The sequence below is a fragment of the Strigops habroptila genome, chromosome 2 (genome assembly GCF_004027225.2).
Source record: "Strigops habroptila isolate Jane chromosome 2, bStrHab1.2.pri, whole genome shotgun sequence".
Classification (NCBI taxonomy): domain Eukaryota; kingdom Metazoa; phylum Chordata; class Aves; order Psittaciformes; family Psittacidae; genus Strigops; species Strigops habroptila.
Window position 1 is genome coordinate 103,196,839 of NC_044278.2, and position 27,083 is coordinate 103,223,921.

A 27,083-nucleotide genomic window follows, 5' to 3' on the forward strand; every position below is an offset into this window, starting at 1 on the left:
TTGTATAACTTCAATTAATTGCTCTTGAAACATTGCCATCTTTCTGATCAGAAACACTCTGTTCCATTTGTACCCCTTGAAATGTGAATTGTATGCAGAGGAAGTAGAATAGCCACACCAGAAATTTACTGTAGTGTATAATGCTTGTCAAAATCCTGTATTAGCAATGAGGTGCAACATGCTGTCTTTAATTCCTTTTTGAATGTGTTCCAAAAGAGGTTTATCTTAAGAAAACCATCCCTCAGATTCTCTTTTTTTTTCCCCAGGATTTACTGCTTCTTGGAGCTACAGCCATTGAAGACCGCCTGCAAGCAGGTGTTCCAGAAACAATAGCCACACTAATAAAGGCAGAAATTAAGATATGGATTCTGACGGGTGACAAGCAGGAAACAGCTCTCAACATAGGTATTCCCTCTTTCTGGTTACTCTGAATTTGTCTGACTAGAATTTTTGTTTACTTCTCATAACTGAATCAAGTTTCATGTATCTTCGTATGCTCAAGTCATACCAAGGTAGCAGTAGAAGAGGTGAAATAACTTGCTGAAATTATATGGTTGTAGAATTAAGGTGTGTGGTTTAAGTAGACAATTGATTTAAAAGCAGTAGTCAACTGGAGAGGAGGGAAGTATCATCTATTGACAAATTAAAAGAAAAAATGTAGCTACACATTTTTGGCATAAATACCTCAGGTTAATAATTAAACTGACGGCAGCTAACACAGGTAAATGAGCTTTACAGCAATTGCTTGCTCTGAGGGAAATTAACTTCCAGCTTGTTTCTTAAACTTATTTTTATGATAGCAACTTGAAAGGAATAAGCATCTCCCTTATAACTTCTAAATTACCACTTTTAGTGTATAGTTTGGTAGTAAAACTCAAACTTAATTAGCTTCATGTTCAAGTCGGCTTGAAAGTACAAACATGTGGCACCCTTCCAGTTTTTATATATTACAGTTTTAATGGGTTACAAACATTGAATTTAAAACCTAATCCACAGGTATATTTTATGCTTCAGGTGTAAATATGCTATCTGGAGAGTAAAAAGAATTTTCAGTTTCTTGTTGTGTGTGGAGGTTATACTTATGGACTCTTGCTTGCTGTATGGGTATGCATATGTATTGAGGGATATTTGAACTCTTGGCAGCTGCACCAAGAAGTTGTAGTACTTTGTTCTTCCAGCTTCCTCAGTTCCTTGGCCTTCAGCATTTGTATGTTGTCTCTTGCCTTCCTAACTTCTCTGAAGGCATCCAACCACCCCACCTTGCTGTGGGGTGGTTGAATGCCTTCTACTTAGTCGTGTGCAAGCTGATAGTCCTGCAGGTGAGGAAGGGTGTTTCTGATAAGCTTTAATTCAACCATTTGAACTTTCTACTTGCAGAAAATAGGAGTTCTGGGTTCAGAAATGTCTTTGAGCGTGAAATATGGTCTTCAGTTTTTATCAGCTGAAACTGTCCTTAGCAAGTACCTGGAAACAACTCTAGAAGACTTAACAGTGTTCTTGTAGCTTCATCTTCTGTTACAACAATCTGCCGAGCTTGGGTTATCTTTGCCTTTCAGTGAGGCAAAAAACCCATGGCAGATTTCCATTTCCCATGATCCTGGTGCTCAGCAGGCTCCTGGAAAAGCAGAACTGATGTGTTTCCAGCCAATAACTTCCTTAGTAACAGATTTCTCTGGGAATGTAGTTTTTACTGAACTGCATCCCTCCCTTGAACAAGAAATCATTCCCTACAGTTAAGCTAAGTGCTCTTACCTAGAATATGCATTCATAACTGTGAGCACTGCCTTGCAATCATAGACTGGTTTGGGTTGGAAGAGACCTTAAAGCTCATCTAGTTCCAACCCCCCTGCCACGGGCAGGGACACCTTTCACTAGACCAGGTTGCTCCAAGCCCTGCGCAACCTGAACACTGCCAGGGGTGAGGCAGCCACAGCTTCTCTGGGCAACCTGTTCCAGTGCCTCGTCACCCTCACAGGGAAGAATTCCTTCCTAATGTCTAATCTAAATCTACCCTCCTTCAGTTTAAAGCTGTTCTGGCTAGCCCTGTCCTTATAAAAAGTCCCTCTCCAGATTTCTTGTAGGTCCCCTTTCGGTACTATATAAAGTGTCCCTGGAGTTTTCTCTTTTCCAGGCTGAACAAGCCCAGCTCTCTCAGCCTGTCTCCATAGGAGAGGTACTCCAGCCCCCTGATCATCTTCATGGCCTTCTCTGGACTCACGTGAGCAGTCCAGGTGGTTCTTGTGCTGGGGGCCCTAGAGCTGAATGCAGTACCCCAAGCAGGGTCTCATGAGACCTGAATAGAGGAGGAGAATCAGCTCCTTCGACCTGCTGGTCATGCTCCTTTTGATGCAGCCCAGCTTACAGTTGGCTTTCTGGCCTGCGAGTGTACACTGCCAGCTCATGTTGAGCTTTTTGTCAACCAACGCATTTTTTACTAGACCAGGTTGCTCAAAGTCCTATCCAGTTTGGCCTTTAACACTTCCTGTGATGTGGCATCCACAACTCTTCTGAGAAACTTGTCCAGTCCCACCCACCACTCCCATCATAAAAACTTTCTTCCTTATGTCTGGTGTAAACCCACACTCTGTCAGTTTGAGATGATTTGCCCTTGACCTGCCACACAGGCCCTGGTCAGTCTTTCTTATATGCCTGCTTTATATATTGAAAGGTCTCCCCAGAGCCTTCTCTTCTCCAGGCCTAACAAACCCCAACAGTCTCAGCCTTTTCCCACAAGAGATATGTTCTAGCTCTCTTATTGCTTTCGTGGACCTTCTGTGGATCTGCTCTAACAGGTCCATGTTTGTCTTGATGCTGGGGACCCCAGAGCTGGATGCAATAGTCCAGGTGAGGTCTCATGTCCAATATTTCATCCACCAGTATCCCCAGGTACTTCTCTGAAGGGTCACTCTCAATCCATTCAGTCCCCAATATGTACTGTATTGTGTTGTGACAAGCCCAAATATCAGGTGCAGGACCTTGCACGTGGCCTTTTTGAACTTCATGAGGTTCTCGCAGGCCTACTTCTCAAGCCTGTCAGGGCTCCTCTGGATGGCATCTTTTCCCTCTAAGGTACCAACTGCACCATTCAGCTTGGTGTTGTCTGCAGACTTACTGAGAGTGCACTCAATCCCACTGTCCGTCATTGATGAAGATACTAAATGGTATTTGGTCCCAAGATGACCTCTGAGGGACACTACTCATTACTGGTTTCCACTTGGACATGGACCCATTGACTGTAACTCTTTGGATGCAGCCATCCAGCCAATTCCTTACCCATCTAACAGTCCATCCATTAAATCCATGTCTTTATAATTCAGAGGTAAGAACACTTCTGTTACGGCAAGCTGTGATTTTTCAGTTGAGGGAACTGAAGCAATACCAGCGTGCTTGCCTATGCAAAGTTTGAGGAGGGCTTATGTGCCCTCTCTAAACGCAGAGGATAATCATTCTTGCTTTGTGCTGGATTTTGTATGCCTGCAGTACGAATGTGCCTGTGGGCTATGATCTTGAGCTCTGGTTCAAGCAATCTTTCTCCCAGGGCGCTTGAAGGGAAGTAAGTCCCAGAAGTATCTGATTCATCTGCTTCATGGACTTTTAGTCAGACTTTGAAATTAAAGATCTAGATACCAATTTACAGGTATGGATTGACATTTTGTATGTGGCTTTGAACCAGTGGTTGATCTTACTCTACTGAGAAGTATTGACAAAAATGCGCCCTGATCTTGGAGAGTGTATTTTTGCTTGCCATGTTAGTACAGCCAATAATAACTGTTATAAAAATATTTTAAAACTTTAAAATATGACTACAAATGTTGTTTACAGTTGCTGGTTACTTTATACTAGTGCTATATTTTAACATCTTCATAGTCCTGAAATTGTACATAATGTGTAGGTTTCCTATAAACCGTTGTTAGGCTTGACTTATATCTTCCTATTCTAATCTTGATTTCATTCCTGTTTAATGTGATGACAAGATGTGAAGTGACTTCAGTTGTAGGATTACTACTACTGGCTCTCTGACTTCCAAGATGCACAGCAGAACTGTTTTCCACAGTTGTTTTTTTCCAGCTGCACTTGTCCAGTGGCATCCGGCTCATTTTGAAAGGGGTAAAATGAAACACTGAGCAGTGGTTTAGAAATTTATAGCTTGCTGTTGCAGCTGCTGTTCCAATCAAATGCTACTAGAAAATCCCTTTCAATTGGTTATACTGAATTTGTAACAGCCTACTGCACAAGGCTGTTGCCATTCCCTGGGGAAAGAAATAACCCTGGCATGGAGGGAAGTGCTTAAGTTTGTAATATTTTTCTCCTCAGTAAAAATAAGGAAGTAGTTTTTCAGCCTGGGGTTAACTTGAAAATGGCAAATTGACTTTTTCTGAAGTCAGTGTTTTGTCTATACCTGTTGAAGCTTTGTTACTCAGTTCTGTACTACCACCTAAGACTTGTTCACAGGCAGAATCAGAGGCTATCTGCAAAGTTTTCATGTTGTAGGCTGCACTTCGTTAGAATATATTTCATCCTTTTCCCGACAGGTCTGTGTGTGTTCAGTGTCATTCTGTATTATTCTCTAAAGCAGAAAATAAATCTCAGCACCTCAGCTTGCTAGCACAAGTAAGACGAAAAATGTATCTACAACGTTGCACCTGATACTCATATTCCACACAGCTGTGAATGGAAGAGAAATGAAACTTCTGTGGGTAATCAAACCTGCTGCCTGAAAGTGCCTGCCTATCTGATATAAACATGCCTTCCACAAAGGAAGATGAGGGATTTGCTTTCTTGCCAGAAGTGGTTCATGCAGGCATGTTAACCCTGGATTATACCTACAAAACTAGCCAATTATGAAAAATTCTGTAGCCTAAGGAAATGATTTGCATTGCAATTGATGAGTCTGTATGGCCTTCCTAAGGAACCAAGAATCCCATAGAAAATAAATTCTCACCTTAGTTCTCTTTCTGTTGTGAGACACAGAGAGAGACGCTTAATCTTTTTGCACTGACTGTGCTGTTCTGCTTTTGAAACTGCTGGCCTTGCACTGGTTTGTCACAGGGATGTTACTGTCATACTGCAGTAGACTCTAGTCTCTATTAAGAAAAGTAGCAGGCTCCCCAAGACCTCATTTTATTTGACAGCAGTTTCTTAAACTTGCTATGATTCATTTCTATACAAAAGCACAGTAGAAATATGAAATTATTCTATTCTATTTCCTTTTCCTGTATTACTTAGATGAGCAGTAAAAGGCATGTGCTTCAAAGAAATGAATTCTCTGCTGTTTTATGGAGCTCCATTGTGCTAATCCCAAGAGAATGGGCATGAGCTTTCAAGTGATGCAGTCTGGTCGGTTTGCAAGTTTGCATTTGCCTCTTGCCATTAATTTGAGCTGGAATTAAACTGTTTATTCTGGAAATGCCAAGTACATATATCGTGGATATGACTGTCCCATGTCAGAGACAATTGTGTGGCAGAGGAGCTGCCACTTCAGTGGCATTGGGTGGTACTGCAGTCAGTAGCTCTTACTACAAAAATAGGAGGGTTTTTTTCTGTCTCATGAGTTTTTTGCTTTGAATTTTGGTGTCCTGGTAAATGTCCAGAGCTGTCTTCCATGTGCTGCACCACACTATGGCAACTTGCTCATGTTTCTTCATGTCCCAGTGCTACACTAGGAATAATCTAATACAATTACCTGGTGCCCGTAGGAGTTGGTAGGGGCTCTGTGTGTGTCATGGATCTGTAGTTTTTGATGAAAGACCTTCTGCACTAAACTCAAGAGTAAAAAAAATGCTTGTGTAACCTAAGTGTGGGCTGAGGGGAGTGGTAATATGGACTGATTCAATATGTGTGCTTCCAGTCATGTGGCATAGGTGCAACTGTGCGTTCATATCTGTTCTTGTACTGTCATGAAGGCAATTCTGTCTTCATGTAGATAAAAGAAAAACTGTTTTGGTATACAAATACGTAATTTTGCTGTAGGGCTATAGCCTGTATTTACTGCATCTAGTTCACATGGTGTTTGCTTTCGAATGTTTTAACCAAAGTGATGTATTTGGAAATGCAGATGAAATGCAGCCTATGTTGCTAGTAAAATCATCAAGTTGGAGTGTGTCCTATACACCGACGTTTCTAGGAGTCTGCCTGATAGAAGTAACTGCTCAAAGAGTAACTTGTAATCTGACCTATAAATGCTTATCTTAAGTTTTAGTTAAATCTTAAATATTCTTCCAAAAAGTAAATCCTTTACCGTTTTTTTCTCTCCCCCCCCCCCTTTTTTTTTTCTCCTTCCCCCCCGCCCCCCTCTCCTCTTGCAGGCTATTCTTGCAGACTCATTTCACAGAGTATGTCTCTCATCCTGATCAATGAGGATTCGCTAGATGTAAGTAAGCAAATCCTTGTGTAATTCTTGACAGAAGGAGGTGTTGTTGAGTTTTCTTATTCTCTCACTTGCCTTTAGGGGTAACAACATAAGTAATGCTAAAACAGGGGTGGATTATGCAAAATCATAGAATAGTTTGGGTTGGACAGGACCTACAGGATCTTAAGATCATCTAGTTCCAACCCCCCTGCTATGGGCAGGGATGCCTCGCACTAAAGCATGTCACCCAAGGCTCTGTCCAGCCTGGCCTTAAACACTGGCAGGGACGGAGCTTTCACCACTGCTTTGGGCAACCTGTTCCAGTGCCTCACCACCCTCACAGTAAAGAACTTCCTCCTTATATCTAACCTGAACTTCCCCCATTAAACCCATTACCCCTTATCCTATCACTACAGTCCCTGATGAAAAGTCCCTCCCCAGCATCCTTGTAGGCCCCCTTCAGATACCGGAAGGCTGCTATGAGGTCTCTACGCAGCCTTTTCTTCTCCAGGCTGAACAGCCCCAACTTTTAGCCTGTCGTTGTACATCATCACTGGCACTCATATGGACCACGGGTAGCAGATAATAGTCAGTAGGACTTACTAGACCAGGCAGCCTCTCAGCAATATCTCTGATCTGAGCCCCCAGTAGGCAACACACCTCCCTTGAGGTCAGGTCAGGCTGAGAGATGGGTTCCTCTATATCTTTCAAAATAGTCTCCTACTACTATCACCTGCTGCTTTTTCCTGTATGCACCAGTAGTTATCCTCTTTATTGGTGCGGCAACTGATTGTTCCTCTGTTGTGGTGGGCGTTCCCTTGTTAGCCCGCTGCAGACTGGTTCTGTGTGGGAACATTGGGTTTTGGGGGAAGCCCCTTGCTTTTATTTGTCCTCTTCTCCTTTTTTTTTTTTTTCCCTTTCTTTTTTTTTGTGGTTTTTTTTTTTTTTTTTTGTTGGTGTTTTTTTTGGTGTGTGTTTGTTTGTTTTTTTTTTTGGTGACAAGTTCCCAACCTCTTAGATTAATGCCCTCCTTCTCTTTGTGCTAGGGGGAACGCTTGTGGCCCCTGCACAGTTTGGGCTTGGAGACAGCAGTCCGGCTCCCTCTCAGCTTCCCTGATGTCTCCTAGTCTCTTGACAGTCTCCCACAGCGCAGCCACCTGCTGCAGGAGGTCCTCCACAAGAGCATACAATGTAGAGCCTGGTCCACCATTCGCCCTTGCCTCGAGAGAAATGTTGAGGCATTTCCTACCATCTCAGTTCAGCGCTGCAGCCTCCCCTCTCATCTGGGTGGTGACACTGATCACTGCCAGGGTAGCCAGTGCAGAGCTCCCAGATTGGGTCGTAGCCTGAGGCAAGTGCTTGCCCTGCCTGCATGAACTACTGTGCCCTGTTTGCTACCTCTGCAGTGAATATAGTGCGGAAGGTGCTGAGTAGTGCCTAACAGTTTCAACACCTGCTTTTAAATTGTGACTTCGGTTAATTGGCTGAAAGGACCACGAGAGGACAGGGTGAATAGTGAAAGGTAATGTAATGTGGGAACTAAACTGGGAGGAAATGTTGTTGGCCAAAGCAACTCTTCTCACTTTCCCACATGCCAGCTTTGCAAATATGATAACTTAGCTAGGAGTGATGGGAAGGACCCCTGTGGAAAGAAATTCATAAGTTAGAAAATGCTGCATACTCCTTTCCCTATCAAAAGGAGGATATGAAGAAGTGGTGGATCTACCCCCCCACTTGCTGAATCTTGAGTCCATTGCCCAGTTTCAGACTTAAGTCTTCTGAGGCAGTGGGAGGAGGATGGGAATGAACAGCCATCTCTGCTGTTTAGGAGATGGAGACTAGAATTAAGTGAGGATTAGTAGGGCAAGCAATTATTTTCATAACTTGTAAGCTTTTTGATAAGTAAATGTGGTACTGCTGTTCTGAGGTATTCTGTTAACTGCTTGAGAAGCAGAAACTGGAAGTCTGGAAAGCTGAATGCAGACCTATATATTTTTGCAGTGATACCCAAAAAATAGAACTTAACTCTCTGGAGTTAAAACCCAAAGATAACTTTTAACTTCTAGAGACACTAGGCTTGTTAGGCAGCTGTACTACAAATGAGAAAATGGGTACAGATATTAAAAAGAAAAAAAAAAAAGTAATAAACTGGGAAGCTGAATAGATTGAACTGTCCAGGAAGATTTGAGGTTTTATCAGTCTTCATGATGCGGATTAACATAAGGAGAAATTATAAGATCTCTGTTGGAAGTTTATTGAAAATCTGTCCTCTTATTGTGTTGAAGTGTTGGCAGATTTATCTAATCAGCAGTCTCCAGTATGAACACCAGTCCAAGTTATATTGACAGATAGACCCCATGATGATAGAGGAGGTCCTTGGTCAAATGTAAAACATATGAAACTACTACTGGAGTCTCCTACTGTCTCAATGCCAGAAAGCACTTTGTCTGGAGAGATGGGTGTGTGGAGCCTGTTTTAAGACCCTTGAGGATTCTTACTTGTCTTTAAAGAGTGTGTGGGAATTGGAGACTTTCTGACTGCATGGAATACTGGCCACTAAGATGGATCTTTTCCTCAAGTAAGAACAGTTAGTCATACTTATAAAAGCATGACAGGTCAAGGATGACACCATCAGTAATATGAGCCATTTTGTGTGCATCTTGCCATGGCTTTGTCAAAGGACACACTAGAATGATCAAACATGGGTTGACACAGAATGAAACTCTTCCCTCCCTTTTTGCCTGACCTCTGCCAACATAGAAAATAAATATGTAATCAACTTTCTATCCAGCATACTTGAAAATCCCTAGATAAAAAGAAAACTCTATCATCATCTTTTCCCACCTGCTACCTCCTGTTATGTAGCTGAATGAGGAGTTCTCTGGAATACAGAGAGCACAGCAGCTGCTCCTAATTTTTTAAGTTGGAATTGTAGTGTTGCTGATGTCACATGTTGAATTGAATGCCTTACATCTTAAATGTGTCCTCAACTGTAAAACTGTGTTAGTATCACAGTACACTTAAGGATTCACTCTTGCAGATAGAAGATACTTCACAGAACTCAATGCAAAGCACTTACCTTGGTGAATTAATGTTATGTGGTGCTTGGTGCACATGTGGTAGTGGTAGGAGAATAGGAGTGGGAAGAAATAATAGGTTCCTGTGCTATGCACAGGTTCCACCTGTGCATAGCAATATATCTTCCACACTTTCTAATTTTAGCTGATGCCTTCTGGTTTCCCTTTCATGAGCCAAAAATGTGAGCTAATACTATAACAGTTCTAAAAATCCATATAAGACTGGTGTCTATCTTTCATGCCTTTCATTTGTACAGCTTTACCACTTTGAAATACCATCACCTAAACTTTTTTGGTCCTGTAACTTTAGATAACTCAGAGTTGGAGATGACAAATTTAATCTCTGCTGTACATGTCTGACAGAGGTTTTTAAGGAGGGGGTCATGGCTGCTGTTGGAGTGATTTGGGTTTGAAAAGTGATAGTTGTTAAACAACATCCCCTGTGCAAAGTTGAGAATTTACTTCAGACATACCGTGCAACAGTATCAAGTGTGGGTTTTATACTTGAAATAACCTGTGAAACATAATCACGCTTGATTCGTGTTGAGAATACAGTCTTTAAGAAGCCCTGATCAGAGAAGTTTTAGCAAAAGCAGCAGGTAAAATGGTATCTATTCTTAGTTTGCTCTAGGTAGACACTTACACTTGTGGAAGCTTTGTGGTGAATAGTGTTGCATGTTCTAACCTTCCTCTGCTGCCCCCCTCATCCAGTTGACTTTCTAATTTCATGTGTGGAAGACTTTGGTGTTAGAATCCTGCTGTAAACTAAGGCAACAGTATTGCAAGCTTTTCAGTAAACATTAAAAAAAAAAAAAAGCTTTCAGTCAAAAAATAATAATCTAGAAATAGAGAACCATGGCATATCAGACCACCGAAAACCCCCTTTGATATACAATTACTGGCCTTTTAAGTGAAGGAAATGGATGATTATATGGTGCATCATGAAGATATATCTAATATTGAAGGTGGCTGTGATCTGTGATACTTTAGCTCAGATAACACGTATTTTTTCCAAAACAGGAGCACAAACTTGTGGAGCTGCTGATCTGGTACCTCAAAAATGCTTTGTATTACAGCAGTCTTGTCTTCAAACCAAAGTAGTCCTGTTGTTGTTCTTGGTGGGTGTTGTGTTGTGGTTTTTTTTTTTTTTTTTTTTTTGGGTGGTGGTTTGATTTGGTCCCCCCCCACCCCCCCAAGTACTCTTATCACCATTTTTAATGTAGAACCGAATTTTGCATGAGTCCTAAATTGAAAATTCATACATGTTTTGTTAGTTGCCACTGGTTCTTGTAATTCTAAGGGAAGTGCCTGTAGCTACTTATTGAGAGGTTTTCAGTGTTGAATCTCCGTAGTAATAGTTTGTATGTTGCACATGTAACGGGAACTGTGACTTATGTTCAACTTAGCCTGAAGTCTATCAATCAAAGATTCTCACAGTGAAATTCTGTAGCATTATGTTTGATTTATTCCACCTCTGAAATCCATTAATGCTAAAAATGAATTTTTACAAGATCCAAGTTGAGCTTAGAGCCTTTAAATATTGATACACTTTTTCCCTTTGTGCAGTCCCTGTGTGACTTTTCCCCCTCACTTCTGCTCCTTGGCATGCAGCAGCAGGTGAGATGTGATCGAACAACTGTCTTGGCTTGTTTTTGAAAGCTCAATTTTTTTACTAAATCATGCACTTGAGGGAAAAATCAATCATTTCTGTTCTCTTCAGGGAACTACAGGGAATAGAAAAGACTAATCTCTTGCTTGATTCAGCTGAATTCTAGAAATTTAGCATAATAATCTGCGAATGTTTATCTCTTATAGACTTAATTACATGCATACATATGCTTACTTGGGTTTTCTTTCCTTTTCCTAATAAAGCTTTTTCAAATGAAAATATTTTGAGCACAAGCCTTACTTTGAGTGTAATGGTTTGGTTTGGTTTCTGTTTAATTAAACTGGAACATCGTGAAGTCTTATTGTGTAGCTCTTAACCTGGACAAATTTCTTTTGTTGGCATCTCATAGAAGTTGAAGTGTGAGAACAGTGAGAGTGAAAGCTGAAGAAGGGAAATGGGATGACTCAGAGAGGCTCTGGAAAGCTTGAGATGGGGGGGGTAGTTGGGTATTACAGCCAAGGGCTGTTGCGTGTGTTCCTCACCTTCAATCCTGTAGAAAGGAGAGCTGGGAACTGTATCAACTGGTTACCAGTTTGGGTTGTAGTGGAAGGGGAAAATTAGAGGCACCCAATTCTGAACCTGTGGCTAGTATTTTGCTGTAAAATAATTCAACTGCTGTAAATGGAGCTACATAGGGAATGTGTTCTGCAGAACTCTGTGCCTACACTTACAGTCATTGTCCTGTATTGTACACTGATGTGGAAGTAACAACAAACTGATACTCGAGCATAAGAGCCCTCACTGCCAGCCTCTCGATGATAATCTGACTAAAAGTATAAGCATAGAAACAGAAGCTGGCCTCCTCCACTTCTCTGCTTGCTCAGAGAAGGCTCTTTTGCATGCTCTTTGGATGAGCTATTGAACATGAGCACAGATAAACCTGTTTGTGCTACCATGATGTTATGTAGTATTCTTAAACAACCAAAACTTCACAGTGTGAAGTTGTTGTCTGCAGTCAACGTCTTGACTTCCCAAACTGGGTCTTTGTATCTGCAGGGAAGCTGTACATTCAGTTATGTATTATATTCTAGTCAAGAGTGAGGGCCTGAAAAACTTGGTGGTTTTGTTATCTTACTTTTGCAATTCTGTAGGGTAGCATTACTATGAATATTCTATAACCTATGGGGAAAATCTGTTAAGCATGATAAAATTATTGGATTTATCCAATGACTTTCATGACTTCCATTCTTATGTGCACATCTCCTTCCCACAGTGGTGAACAGAGTTTAAAAAAAAAAAATCTATTCAGGAGATTCTTAACAGGCACCATTATTCATTGTATGTAAATACTGATAGAGCTATAGATCTGGGATTATCTGGGAATCATGTGGCTAAACTGCTCTGGATCTTTTAAGAAGTAGAGCTCTGATTTGGTCACTGGATTTACCCGTATGCCAGAAACAAGAAGGTTTTCTTGGGTTGCTGCCTAAAACCTGAGGCTGTTAAAAGTAAATAGACTATTGGCATCTGTCTTTCTGTCTTAAAGCAAAGAATATGGTTCCGATTGCATCTCCTGTACTATACTTAAGATTTGTGTAGCATTATGGTTTCCTTAGAAAGGTATTAGCCTCACTACAGGGATTTCTTTATGAATTGTTTTATATAAATCCATATCTCAAGGTATTGAGCACAACTCCAGAAGACAGTGCCTGTAAAGCTCTGAGAAAATTTGAAGGTGTTGCATTTTGGATCCTGTTTTCCTTGCTGTTGAAAGAAAGGATGCCTGGGCCTTGTTGGTGATGCTATGCTGATTGCTCCTAAAGAATGGGGGTAAGATTACTGTCAGCTTTTTGGTCTAAACCCAAAGTTACCTACTACTGGGAGCTCCAAAGCATTGATATCATGTACTTTAGTCCTGCTAAAAGATAGTGAGGTGTACAAGTAACTGTTGGGAAGGCAAGAACAAATCCTGTGCGGCTGATGCATTGTATATGCTTTGAAGGCTACATCTTGCAGTACAGATGAAACTGGGATTATTTTATTTTTTTTATTCTGCTGCTATCATATGTCAAATGATTTCAGGCAAAGCCAGTGTTCTGGAAAACTGATCAATGTGGGCAAGTTCAATTTTAGCCAGACATCACTTCTCCTTCAGAGAGGCATCTGTGGTGCTCCTCTGGTGTCTCGTGGCCAATAAAATACTTCAATTACCAGTCAGCCTGGAACTGTAATCAGCTCTTCTGTGTAGTACTGGAATTTGTGAAAGAATTAGGAAATTAGGGAAAACTATGGAAAGAATACATTTCTCTGTTGTACTAGGTTCTTCTTTTTGCTCACATTTCTGTTTTTCTTAATCTAGAAACAGACATTGAGCTAATAGGTCTCACTACTAGACACAAGGAGCGGTGTCTAGTAATCAGATAAATCATCAAAAATATTCTACCAAAGGGATTTAGTGTTTTTTCTGGGGTTTTTTGAGGAACAAATAGAATCTTTCATAACTCCAGGTATTTGATAATCTGCATAGAAAGTTAGTTGTATGGATGTGGAAAATACACAGCTCTTCATGTGAAAAGCTGCTTTGATTTGAGCATGCTGCATAGAATTACAAATGAAAGAATATAGGTGTTACCTGGACTTGTAGGTTTAAGTACACACAGGACTGTGTAACTTAAGTATTAGATTACCATTTTTTCAGGAAGTGATACTAATAGGTTAGAGCTGTGAGTGGTGAATGAGTTGGGCTTGTATTTTTGTTTCATTCTGCTTTCCCTTTTCAGTATTCATTAATGACTGTTTTCCCTTATCTGTGGCCCTGTCTTTTTTCTTATTAGTGTTTTCTGGCACTATGATAATTAGTTTGGATGAAGCGGAGGCACTTGGACCTGAAGGAATACAAGGACCTTTAGGAGTCTGAAGGCCAGGTTTCTAAATAACTCTTTTTTCTATAGCTGGAAACCGAGAGGACTGGCAAGGGCTATTAAAAAAACAAACACTTTTTTCTAAGTTACTTTTTCCTTCGTTTCCCTTAAGTTCTAATAGTGATCACATTTGACAAGACCCACAAAGGGTCTTGCAGCCTTAGGCTGCAGGTATTTTAGCAGCTGGGAGCTCATCCTGCTAATGCCTTGTCCATGCTATAGGACAGAGTAGATCATATTACATAAAAATGGAAAGAAGGGCCTGTGTGCTTTGAATTCCATTTAAAATTTGCTGTCTCATTTGTAAGAGTTCTCATATGTTCAAGGAAAATGACTGGGAAAAACACTATTTCTCTTCAAACTGCTAATGGTCTTCACATATGTGAAGGCTTATCTCTCAGTAGATGATCTCTGAGTGTTATCCAGATCTGTTTTGTTGTGTAAGTGAAATACAATAATGGCTTCAGCTACACAGTGAAGAAAGCGTTTGCTTTGTAGATGGGATTCTCTGCAGCATACTGATACACATTTCTAGTAAGTGCAAGAGACTGTGGAAACATGGGGATGCATAATGAAGTGAAAGCAGGACTAGGTTAAATGAGAAGCTGCTCATGAAATGAAATTTTTGCTTATGTTAAAGTATGGTAGTGTGCTTTCTAAGGGAATAAGAGTAAGTGGGTGTCTGGTCTGCAGGTATGAGTTATGAATACTGATCTTCTCGATTGACATGGCTAATGCTACATCTGTAGAAACAATCCAGATTTCTTTTGTACTTAAGGGTAAGAACTAAATGTTCTTTTCTCTCAAGATACTTATTTTCATATCCAATTCCTCTGCTTTCATTGGAGGGGAGGGAGAGTCCTTGTTCATGCAAGTTTGTGGGTTTTTAAGCATAAGCAGTCTTCCTTTCTTGGTGCAGAGCCAGTAGGATTTATTCACCTGCACTGTTACCTTAACGAAGATAGTGGAACGCTATTGCTTCAGGGTGAAAATTAGGCTATGTCCTGGTCACATCTTCAGAAAACAAAGATAGATCTGAGGTCCTATTTTTGTGGTTCCTATAATACTAACATACTACTTTGTTAAACTCTTTTCTGAAGATTAATTCCTTTTTCTTAATAATTAAAATCATTCTTGTAGCTGAAGCTTATTTCTTCTAAGCCTGCTCATCAATCACATAAAGGAATAAATTTCCTTCACATAAGAATTAAGAAAAAAGATGTTTTGCATTTGGTTGAAGCTAAAAAAAGGTACTGCTGACTTTTTGTGGGCTGGTTGGTCTGTCAGAAACTAGAATTAAGCAATCTGTAGCTGTATGAACTTAATACCTGCATATGTATCTGTTCCTTCTGCTTAACCTTCTACACAGAGCAGAACCAATCAGAGCAATCTCTTAGAAACTTCTAGGGCTTTTATGTGCCTTTGCCACGATGATGTATGTTTGTTTTTTACTGAAACATGTTCCAAGGTGTGTTTTTTACATATGTAACTCCAGTCATTTAACTGGGGTAGTGATGCTAGAGGGTCTGTTTTGTTATTTCATATTTAGAAAGGGGGTTTTTAGAGAAGACATGATGATTGAAATGAGGTAGCGAGTGCCATCATCTTCTCCCTATAATTTCAAGACAAAACTGATTCAGATATGTTGCATTTTCAAGTAATTTCCAAACCCTAAAATTATCATAACCAGTGTTCTAAGCAGGCTTAAAGTCTTACATGGGAATGCTTCAACTTTCTTTTCCTTCGATGTCATAAACCTTTTTGCTAGTGTTTTTCTAAATGCAGCATTACAAGCATCTTGTGATAGAGTATTTGTGTGGCAAAGCTAGCTGTGGAGAACATAACCAGGTTGTGTTCGAATTGGTAGTTTTCCAACCTTTTCACTTCCTTTCCTTCCCTCCCCATCCATAAATGTCAAATTTATGCATATACTGGAGCTGTCATAGAGTTTAGACTTTGCAGTTTGCCTTTGATTTGATAGAAGAAAACATTCTTGCAAAAGCAGAGTGTTTCCATATGTCAAGGCGTCTCTTGTGCATCCTGCTATTTGCTCAAATAAGCATTTGCAAGATAGTCTGTTTACTTGACCCTGGTGGCCTTATGGGAGCAGGGTTAAATCTTGACATTTTAAACCCGGTCAAACTTTCAAGCAAAAAGCCTATGGTATAGTCATGTTGTAATGATGTCTTCCTATGGCAGATTAGACCACTGTCATTATCCTTTGTCAAGGAATATATTACTAGCTTGTCATGAACAAACTGTGTCATTGGGAGAAACTTAACTTTTGTTTTGAATGGGCTCTTCTTAAACCAAAAGATCATATTGCATAAATAACTTTGTTCTTTTGCTTTGCTGCTAATTTAAAAAAATAAAATGTAGCAGCTTGTTGAGTTACTTAGAGAATTCTGTGGGTAAATGTTTTGCTGTTGACTAAAATACAGCTAGTACAGTAGTAAAATACAGTAGGGTCCATAAACTAGATGACAAAGAAGTTCTTTGAAAGTTGGTCTGCTGTAAGCTGCACTAGTTCTTATGAAATTATTTGGTACATGCCGTGACATTGAGCCACAGGGAACTTTTAAGAAAATAAAGTGATGTATAATGATTAGTCTGTCTTTACCATGGCATATATCCTGGAAATAGTGACCCACAACAACCTGGGCTGTACCATCTCTCCTCATAATTTGTTACTGCATCCTAGTAGTTGAGGAAAAAATTTGTTGATTGTGACCTTAGTTCGAATAGCCCTTACTCATTATGGGTATTAACTTGTAAGTACTCAAGAGAAACTGGAGCATGTCCTCCTGCCATTGTCTCCAAGATAATGCTGTTGAAATGATGAGGAAATTCTTCAGACACAGCCCTGAAGTATTTAGACACATTTAAAAAAAACCAAGCTCAAACCTTACTCTCACTTTGTAGAACACTGCTGATACTAGATATTGGTGCAAATTTTGTCCAAATGGTAATGTGTATGCCACAGAAGTAACAACCTGTTAAAGGACTGGCTGTTCTGATGACTGAAACTGTTAACCATTGACAGCTGCTGCTGACTGAGTTGAAGAATGCAAGATCCTTCTAGCATGTGCAATTATTTCACAACACACATGCCCATTCCTTTGGGGGCTAATTTAATGCAGGTCTCTTGCTTTTCATGAAAACATGTTTTGAGAAGCACCTTTGCCAGTTTCTCACCTTAAATTGAAGTTTGCAAGCTATAGCTTTTATCTAATTAATGGATTTATTTTTTTTTAATTGGTGCTGATTTTGCTGCAACTTCAGTGTTTAATATGCTCTTTTACATGGAACCAGTTGCTGATCTGGTATGAAGAGAGTACATCATCTGATGCTGCTTTGATGAAAAGTTTTATGGAAAAATACATGCCAGTATGCCAATTCATGTACAAAGTCCTCAAAAATCAAAGGTGAAAGCCTGGTTATCTACCCTGTCATTTTGCTAATGTGTTTGTTCCATGCATGTTGTCTTTGGATCTTTTGGTGCTCCTTTCTGGTCAGGTAAAGAGCATTGTTCAATACAAGGTGGTTTTACTTTTTCTTACTTTTTATCTGGAACATTAAAAATAAGTAACATCTTAGTCCTAGAAGGGTAACCTGGGCGTTAGTTCAGTCTACCAGCATGTTCCTCTTGTTTGAAGTATGGCCCTAGGGCATTTACATCCCTTAGATAAATCCTTGGGAGCAAATCCTATCACTGAGGCAAGAACTGTTCAGCTGTGGGATATTCTAACTTGGGAACTCTGCTGGCTCATTTAACAGTGACTGTAGGGTAGAAATTTATGCTCATGCAGACTTTCCAGATTTAAGTACTCGCTTCCTCTTTAGGGTAGTATGTCAGTATGTATTCAGTATTCAATTCTGATCTGTGACACTCCAGAAAATAAAAAGTGACCCAGTAGCCATCTGAAGGCTGAAATATTTTTCAGCCTGGGGTCATACTGATAATGGATTGGCAATATCCAAATTGCACCAGAAGACTGAGAAATGGAGAATACTTAGTGGAAACCTGGACATAAAATCTTTGTCTGTTTTCTGTATCCAGCAAAACTGACACATCACAAAGAAGCTTTCCTCTGTTTTGGAAGATGGAGGAATTTGGGGTCTGTTATTAATTCAAGTTTTTGTACCTGAAGTATAGAATTCAGTGAAATAATAAGATACAGCTATTTGTAGAAAGACAAAGTATCAAATTCTACAGTACAACTGGGGACCATTCATGTGGCTAATGGTGACCTAAGTTGTCTGGCTTCAAGAATTCTGTGTTCTCAGTGGGGAAAAAGGTCAGCAGAGCATGTGCTTTTGGATGTGGATTTTGGTCATCTGTAGAAGTCTGGGGAAATGGGGATGAATAAAACCAATTAATAGTTAAGGGGCTTTGTAAGATGTAGGTTGGTATGGTAATAGTTATGTGTTCATTATAGAATTAATATTTCCAAACTTATCTGTGAGTGACATAAGGGAAGGGGAGATGGGGTCAAAAATTAACTAGCTGATTTTTTGAAAACTTTAACTTTCTTTTCAAGTTATTAAAACTTAATTGCTCTGTCTATATTAGGTTTAATATTATCAAGTTCTCCAGGGATTTATACTTCTATCCAAAGCTTGACAGACAAACTCTACAGTTCAGTAGACAGAGTTAATAGGTTTAGTAAATATTAATAAAATCTATTGTACAACTAAATCTCTAGGGAAATTACTCTGATGGTTTAATTTTAAAAAAGAAACATGATCTTGATGATTTTGTGGAGTTTTCTTATTAAAATTATTTTTAGTAATTGAAGGGGTATCATATTTATTAGATAAACTTTAATAAAAATTTCAGATGTACACATGGGATAAACTGATAGGGAACTAAATGGTGTGTTTTTAAGAGTCTTGGAAAAAAGGTCTTTGAAAGTTAGTGTTCACTTCAGGGAATGGTGTTTATTTGACTAGAAAAGAGAAGTTTGCCTGAGGCTTTCTTGCATGGTATCTTTATATTCTTGGCTTAAAAAAGAAAGGTAAAAATACAGGAAGCTATCAGGATGAAAGCACATCAGGTGGTGTGTCCAGCTTCTCAGTTGAGTGCGTACCAGTGTCTGTGCCAGGCAACAGTTATGCCGTGTCAATAAGATTTTTTTTTTTTTTCCAGTTCTTGCTAGAATTAGCCAGAAGCAATCAGATGATGAGCAGTACAGCAGCAGAGCTGCTCTTGCTTCCTGAGCTGCCTGTGGATGTCAGGGAGATGTCAATTTGCACCAACTGTATATGGGAATAGAACACTTTCCTAAGTTTTTTAGGACGAAGATCAGCCATGTTAAAACTCTGCTAACTTTGGATGCAGAGATGCTTTAAGCTTACCTGAAATGCCATCGTGTATCACTAGTTTATAATGTGTTATATAGTCAAACAAGAACAGCATCTATGTAAAAGATGACCTATGGTCCCTGTATACATTATGCCATGCAGTCATTCCTAGCAGTGGCAATTGCCAACAAATGTATGTCAATTGTGATGTGTTTTGTTGCTTTTTAATCTGCAAAGAATAAATAAGTCTGATACAAAGAAGGGGATACAATGGGTTATTTGTGGGAGTCTGGCAGGGTATAGAGTAGCTGGAAGAAGCTGCTCTTTCCTCTCTGGTTCATTATCTGCCATTAGCAGTTTTATTGGAACTTTTATTGTAGGTGACCAGAGTATTTTGGGGAAGTTAAGTAAGGACAGTGGAGAAATCCAGTGTGCTGGTGTTGGAGGGAGAAAAGGAAGCGGGTGATTGTTTAGTTCATTTGGTGGGTTGGTTTTTATTGTAGGAGGGAAGTGTGTGAAGCTAAGAAATAGGAATGATTTAGCTACTTGAGGTTGTAAATAAAATAGACCTTGTGAGAGGTTGGTTGACTCATGGTTTTTCCAGTGCCCAGGAGCTACACGAACCTTCAATAAGGAAATATGCAAATTGGAAGGATTATTATGGCAAAAAAGGTTAGAAAGTATGTTTGCAAAGAATGAGTCATTCCTATCTGTCAATATACTAGGAGGGTGCTGTGCTCAAGGAAGTAAAAAGGTGTTGCTGTAGCTATTGTACAGAAGTGTACTAGAATTACTAATCTCCCAAGAGCGGACTAAATATTATTCAAAACGCATCTTAGAGTGAATGGTAGTCACCAGTGGTAGGACCAAACAGGCATCTAGTATGTCTTGCTCTATAAGAGGTGAAGCACTCCTACTCATATTGCCTTAATCTCTGCACTGGGAATTTAGATCACTGGACAGACAAGGTAACTAACTGCTCTGTGTTGCCTACCCAGTGAACATTAAGTCCTGGAGTACCTCTGCTTTTCAATCATAGCAGTATACATCAAAGAGTAGCCTTGTTCCTACTTGGGATTTTGTGCTATTAATGTGCATATTGTCACTATTGCTGTCATCAGTATTCTAACTTTTTTTTTAAGTGAAGGGAAGTTTGTTACATGTGTGCTGGTGTTAATCTGGACTAAAGTAGACTGTATTTTAGGGACTAGTTAGGCTAAATAACATGGACTAAAATGGAGAGGGGTAGGTGTATCTGTATTCCAGTAGGACATTGAATAGAAATATATTCTGCTGGAAGAATTTGCAGTGTGGTTTTAAGACCATGCCTACTGCCTCATAAATGCAGTTTCAATAGTCCTGAGTTTGAGTTCTCATGTACAAATGGCTGGATACAGTATTCTTTGCCATTAAGCATTTTTGGAACACCTCATGCTTTATGAGCAAAGGTTAACTAGGGCCTGAAGGAAGCTCAGAGCAGGAAAGTACAAATGTATTTGTAGCAATGAGGACCACTTGCCAAGACCAGGATTATTACTGCTACGTATTATTTAAAGGTAGAGTCTTTGTTGTTCAACTCTGCCAGTGTCTTCCAAAAGGTGCTGTTCTGCTTTAACTAATTTCAGTGCCCAAAGTCACTGTGTCAAAATCCCCAATTCCCACATGATCAGATTTCAACTCATGTAGTCAGAAAGGTAGCCTGTTTGATATAAGAATAAATGTTTTTTCTTAGAGTTATGCATATTGTTACCTTAACTGTGCGTTACACTAGAATTAGAGCTTTGAAAATCTTTACAGTGCTGCCATCTGAAATTGTGCATTTGTATAGAATTTTTTTTAGTAGATGAACATAGTCATCTTGTCAGATAATGCAATAAGCTTTGGGAGGAATGCACAACCTGGAATCTTAGGATAAACAGGGGCTCTGCATCCCTGTGAGTTTCAGGGGTCTTGCATATAGTCTGAAAAATTGCTGTGATAGACTTCATTATTTTGGGTATTTCTGATTCTTGCCAGTATTCATTGCCCTAGTTAAAGCATTTATTGACTTCAGCTGGGAGGAGGTAGAAGGGGGGACTCAGATCTGTGCCATGTCCTCTTTGCTGTTACTCCCATGTGCTGCCAGTTGACATAAAATCAATTGCTGCAAGAAAGCTTCCTTGTATTTGCTTTTTCAGAGTTTTCTATTTTTGTCCCTTTCTTGCTCATTAATCTTCTATACTTGAATTACAAGACAAAAGGTTTGCATTTCTTTTGGTATTTTGAGGATTTACAATAGCATTGAGCATTAATTGATCTTGGTAGAACTCTATTAGAAAATATACTCTTCAGATTTTCTCAGACAAACGGTCCTGAAGCTGGATGATCTTAAGGTATTCACCTGATGTTATTGTTGTGTTGTACTATTTTTGTAAGCAGTACAGCAGAAGAATTGGCATTGTGACCAAATCTCATTTGAGCAAAACTAGTAAGTTGAATCAACAGGGTGGCTTGCATAAAGCCAGTTGGATAATTTTGACATGCTTTTTTTCAGTTCATGATCTAATGCTTTGCAGGTAGTTTAGGTATGGGTCCTGTATCAGCTGAACAAGAATATAGCTATCTGGGTTTCTGGTATTTGACAGTAATGTTAACTTCAGGTTTCATAATTTTTTTTTACATGCTTTGCCAATGCAAGTAGTTTAGATAGCTCTCCCGTCACTTCGCTTAGGTTACTGAATGATAATTATTTGAGCCTATAGATCTAGCAAGTGTTCAGATAGTAAAGATCTCTGCTGATGTAGCAGGAATGTTTCCTAGCATCTTGCTTGTTTAATCCAATAGTTTCTCTTCCCCAGTGTATGCATCTTTAATTCATGGGTTTAAAAAAACTATCCAAGGTAAACTTAGTCCTGTTAATGTCTTGTCCTTGAATGCTGAGCTATAGAGCTCTTACTTTTAGTTTTGGGGTATGAAGGAAAATCCAGTGTCCCACATCTTTGGTGTTGCAGCTTTCCTATCTCTACTTCTTCCTAGTACAGTCAGTGTTTCCCAGGCCCAGACTCCTGTCCTTCAGGACATGCTTAGTGTTGTCTTTGCTCAGGATGTTCCTCAGCCTTCATCTGCCCTTGTGGGGCAATTTGGGCACTGTTTTGTCTTAAACACAAGCATTGTCAGACTTGAGTGTTATCTTTCCAGTTGAGGCAGGAGAATGCTGTCTGCTTGCTGGACTCTGTTTCATTAGAAGTCTGGAGTTGGCATGTGTGGGACTGAGGCCAGGAATGACGTGCCCAGGATAGCTTGTTGCACCCTGCTTACTCTTGGGCAGCTGCCGAATGGCAGGAAGCCCAAACTAATTCTTTAATGAGTCCAAGTGATGTTCTGGGACTGTAAATGAGCTCAGGAGTCCTTACAACAATCCCAGTTGGATGGGAACAGCCAACAAGTGTGCATGTTCCCCATTTCAAGAGGCTGTTGGGAAAGAGGTAAGGTCGTGGGAGTACAGTTTGTATCAGATCCTTCTGAAAACACCTTTGTGTTGCTTTATTGCCTAGTCAGCCATGGTTGAAAAGGAGAAATATATAGTCCAAGGAGCGTAAGTAACTTCTGATGCTTGTCATGCTTTAAAGGTAGAAGTAAAATCTCAAAGGCTATTTCAAGAACTGTAAGTTCTCTCGTATTTCTGTTCAATACCTGTATTGTGTCTAAATCAAAACCAGGGCTTTAAGAAAACAACTTGGGATAAAAGCAATCTGCTTTTTAAAGGCCAGTTTTATTACAGAGCTTGCCTGTGCTAATCAGCCACTCTGAAACTTTCTCAGCTTCACTTAGAGAAACAGATTTGATAATACACAAGCACTTGAAAGGAAGACTAATATGACAGCTTGGCTTGTTGCATGTGTGGAACTGTCTTGAGTAGCTTTGAGTTTATAGTTTGCTGTTTGGCTTAATGCTCAAAGCAGTTTCCTTTTACTTAAGTACTGGAATAACTTTGGCTATGAACTCTGACAGCGGTATGGCCTCTGTTAGTTACACTAGCATGCAACTGAGCTATTAACTACACAGATGCTAATAGTGGTGAGTTTTTTTTTTCCAAGGGGGGCTTTGGGGTGGAAGTTGAGAGGGTTTTTTATTAGTCTTTAGAGAGGAAAAATCTGTCCTTCCAACTTTATTTTGATGTCTTACACATTGATTTTACCTTATATGAAAAGGTAAAACTGAATTTTTTTTTTTCTTTTCAAGACTAGTGGTGTAATAGAGTTAAAAATACTAAATGATTTTTTTCATAGTGAACACTTGTTTTGGAATATGCTTGTGTCTGTGCTGGAAAGATACTGTAGCATGAGAAAATCAGGTTGAGGTAATCCTGTCTTGTACAAATCAATTTGCTCAATACTACATTTATTTGCTCAATACTACATTTATTTGCTCAATTTCCCTGGGTACAGCATTACTTTGGAGGAAGGATATGTTCTGTCATCCAGTCTATATTTCATTGCGGCTAGCATTCAGTCTTTTCTACATCAATAAACATGGTTTCCTTACTTGCTAGCAATGATAAAACTCTTTCAGTATAGTCTTGGCTATGTTGCTGGCTGTTCTTTCCTTGTACCTTTCAGGAAAAGCTGTATAAATATCATGATTCAATGAGATTAGACTTTGTACATATCAACCAAGGTGGTATAATAGTGATTATATGCACACACATCACACTGTTCTTTTTCATGTACACTTACAGATACACACCTACACACATATGAAAAAGCCAGGGTATCTAGCTGAAATCTGGGTCGTTAAAGCACCCTACATGCATATAATGAGAAAATACCACTTTTTCTGGGAGCGAATTAAAGGCAGATTTGTATGTCCACACAGCAGTGTCATTTTCTAGGCTGAGTTCTCCGTAGCAGTTTGTGGGCATCTGAGTGTGCTCACAACTTGAAACACAGAAGCATGGGGTTAAGATGCTAACAGAACCCTGTATCTTCGTGATCTAAAGCAGAAGGTTGTGGTATCTTCTTCATCTGAAGATTTACTCAGTTTGCTTAAAAGTTGGCTTTTATCTTTGGGAAATTGCTTAGCAGAAACTTCATTTCCTTGAAGGTCTAAACAAGGGCTTGTTCCCACTCCAGAACAGCTTGACTGTTATATTGGAAAGAAAAAGCAACTGGGACTTGTTTGACAAAAGTAGAAAGAAATAAAACAAAAAGCCTATTCTGTTGAATAAATTTAATAAAGCTAAAATATCAAAGTATAAAGACACTGAGACATTCTAGCTTGCTAGCAAAACTAACAGGCTGCTTCCTCTTGGCAGAGTACAGTTGCTTTTAATAATTACACAGATGTGTTAGTGTCCAGAACAAGTGTTTCTTTCTTGCTTTTTCTGTACTATGGGATATAAACTATCTTATGTATACCATAAACTGTTCTGTGGTCAAATATCTAAAATGTATGGAGAGCAATGGAGAGATTGGACAATGTAGAGCATTTCTGGAGTAAATGAAAATTGTGTAGTAAGCCCAATCCTGTTCTTAGTGTGATGAGAACAGATATTAGCTATACTATTTGAAATCCGTGGTCTTCCCGGGGTACACAAGCATTTTTCTGTGATTCTTGTATGGTTCTTGCTAAGGTTAGAAATACTTTAGAATAATGTTAAACTGAACAAATGTGGTGTTGCCTTTCATGGCCTTTAAGGAACATTTGATGATGAATTGTCCTTTTGATTGCAGTTTCTGCAATTGTTTCTTATGCCACAGGCTTTGCCTTCTGAGAATTCAAAGAAAGGTTGCAAAAGGCTCATGGCTTTCAAGATGGTGCCTTTGGCAGCCACGTTGCTCTGGATGACTACTTAGGATGTCAGTTCTTTGGGCTGAGAACGTTGAGACTTCTGTCACTTTTCATTGATTTTTTTTTTTTTTTTTTTTTTTTTTTTTTTTTTTTTTTTTTTTAAGAAATAATTCCTTTAGTGAAGGTTTACAATAAAGATCGGCATTTTGAAGATGCCACTTCCATAATCGGTGTGTGCCTCTTTAATCTGAGGAAAATGTAATATGCAGGCAATTGAAGGTTTTATTTCAGTAGGCTAAAATGCTAGGGGCACCACTTCTGGCAGCACATGCTGCCGTGATACTTAATCTGCAAGACAAGGTAAATTTTTAGTGAAATCTTGAACAAATTGGTTTTACCTCTTCATTTGGAAAAAACCTCCTTCCCTTATATTTCTCCTTTCCTCCTCTCCCCCTAAGCTCCCATCTCATGGGTTGCAGGAGGACTTGGTAAATATTCCTTGATAAAGACACCACTTTTCTTCATGAAGAGCTATACGTTTAGCATGCAGCCATCTGGCATTCTGCAATAAGTTTGACCTGAACACTTAACCATATGTTTTCAGGTGGTCAGCTGTTCAGTGCTGTTTACCGTGATCTTGAACTACCGGCGACGCTTGATACAGGATATGTATTTGAGATGGTATATCTGACTGACGTATTTGGAGATGACTTGTCTGTGATCAGACAAAGCTTGTAAAAGATCCGTTTCATTTTTCTTAAACTATGTGGAACATGCTTGGAGATAAATGTACTGCTGACAGGACAGAGGTTCCTTCGGGGTGTATTTTCTTCCATATTTACCAAGTTCCCTGGCTCCTGCATAATCAGTCTGTTACAGAACTGAAAACATCCTTGAATAATTATCTACAGCTCTTGTTATAGCTTTTGATGGTCCAATTCATCTGGACTTTCAGCTGCCACTGGAGACATAGAAGTACTGATATGATCTGTTTATCTAATTTTTGAGGGCAGGTTTGGTCTGTATGTGTGATAACCTGAGACTTGCTATGCAGGTTAAGGACTTTGCATAGAGAGGTTTTTGATTACTTGGCTTACTGTGAAAGTATTTCAGGTTGAAGTTAGATTCAAAGCTATGAAAATTATCTGAATGAGGCCATGTAATATCTTGGGTCCTCCATATGATGTTTTTCTTGGCATGGTAGGAGATCACAGATGGCATATTGCTGGGGTTGTTTGTGTGCAATTGTGATATCTGAGCTTATTAAATATTTTTGTAAGAGAAATGTAGATATTGCTTGATTAACTTCTACTGACTTTTGTGGGAAAGTAGATGATGAACATAATCTTTTAGAAGATTATCCACTCATACTACTCAGAGTTAAATTGAAGCTTCCAGAAGCTTTGTGAGGAATTTTGTTGGGAATGATTTTGAAAATGTAGGTTTCCTCTGGTACCTGCAGAAACAGTTTAATACTAGACTATTTCCCAGCTATTTTTCATACATAGTCCTGTTTTCACCAGGCTCTGAGAATGTTAAACTATTTTGGCATTCCTGTCAAAGGAATCTGGCATCGAATGTCTTATAGCTAGTTCAGGCTGAAGTTTGTCAAAGTCATGCTTGTTTTATATTAGAGAGGGAATATGGGACACTGTTGCACCTTTCAGTCTTTCTTCGGAGAATTGCTTTGAAGTGGTGAAGTCAAGTAATTCATTGAGACTTACAAGATTAAGTTAGCATTTATCAGTGTGAACTGTTATTGGAGTCCTCATGCAGTGCGTGCTCTTACGTATCTCTTCAAATCAGCATGTGGCACAGGTTGAGTGCTGCAGTAATACTGAACAATAGCTATTGATGAGCCTTATTTTTTTGTCATTACGTTTTGCTCTTATGGGAAAGAGTAAATTGAAGATAGGCAGCTAGGATCTGATATTCTCTTGTGATTCATTTGCTGAGTGGTTTTGTGTGTACAGGTTGAATTTAAAGAGTTGTGTATTCAAAGTATTCAAGGCTTCCTAAAACGGTAGATGCTAGTAGTATTTCTTTTGATATGC

The 27,083-nt window shown here is 39.4% G+C and overlaps 1 protein-coding gene across 2 annotated transcripts in view; it reads left to right on the forward strand.

Annotated features, from left to right (window-relative positions):
- ATP8A2 (ATPase phospholipid transporting 8A2) overlaps nucleotides 1-27,083 on the forward strand; it is a 328,378-nt gene that overhangs the window by 89,823 nt on the left and 211,472 nt on the right. For both annotated transcript variants that reach the window (XM_030477755.1, XM_030477756.1), the window contains exons 23-24: nucleotides 267-405; nucleotides 6,306-6,370. In XM_030477755.1, the coding sequence (XP_030333615.1) occupies nucleotides 267-405; nucleotides 6,306-6,370 (204 nt within the window). The remainder of the gene's footprint in view (nucleotides 1-266; nucleotides 406-6,305; nucleotides 6,371-27,083) is intronic.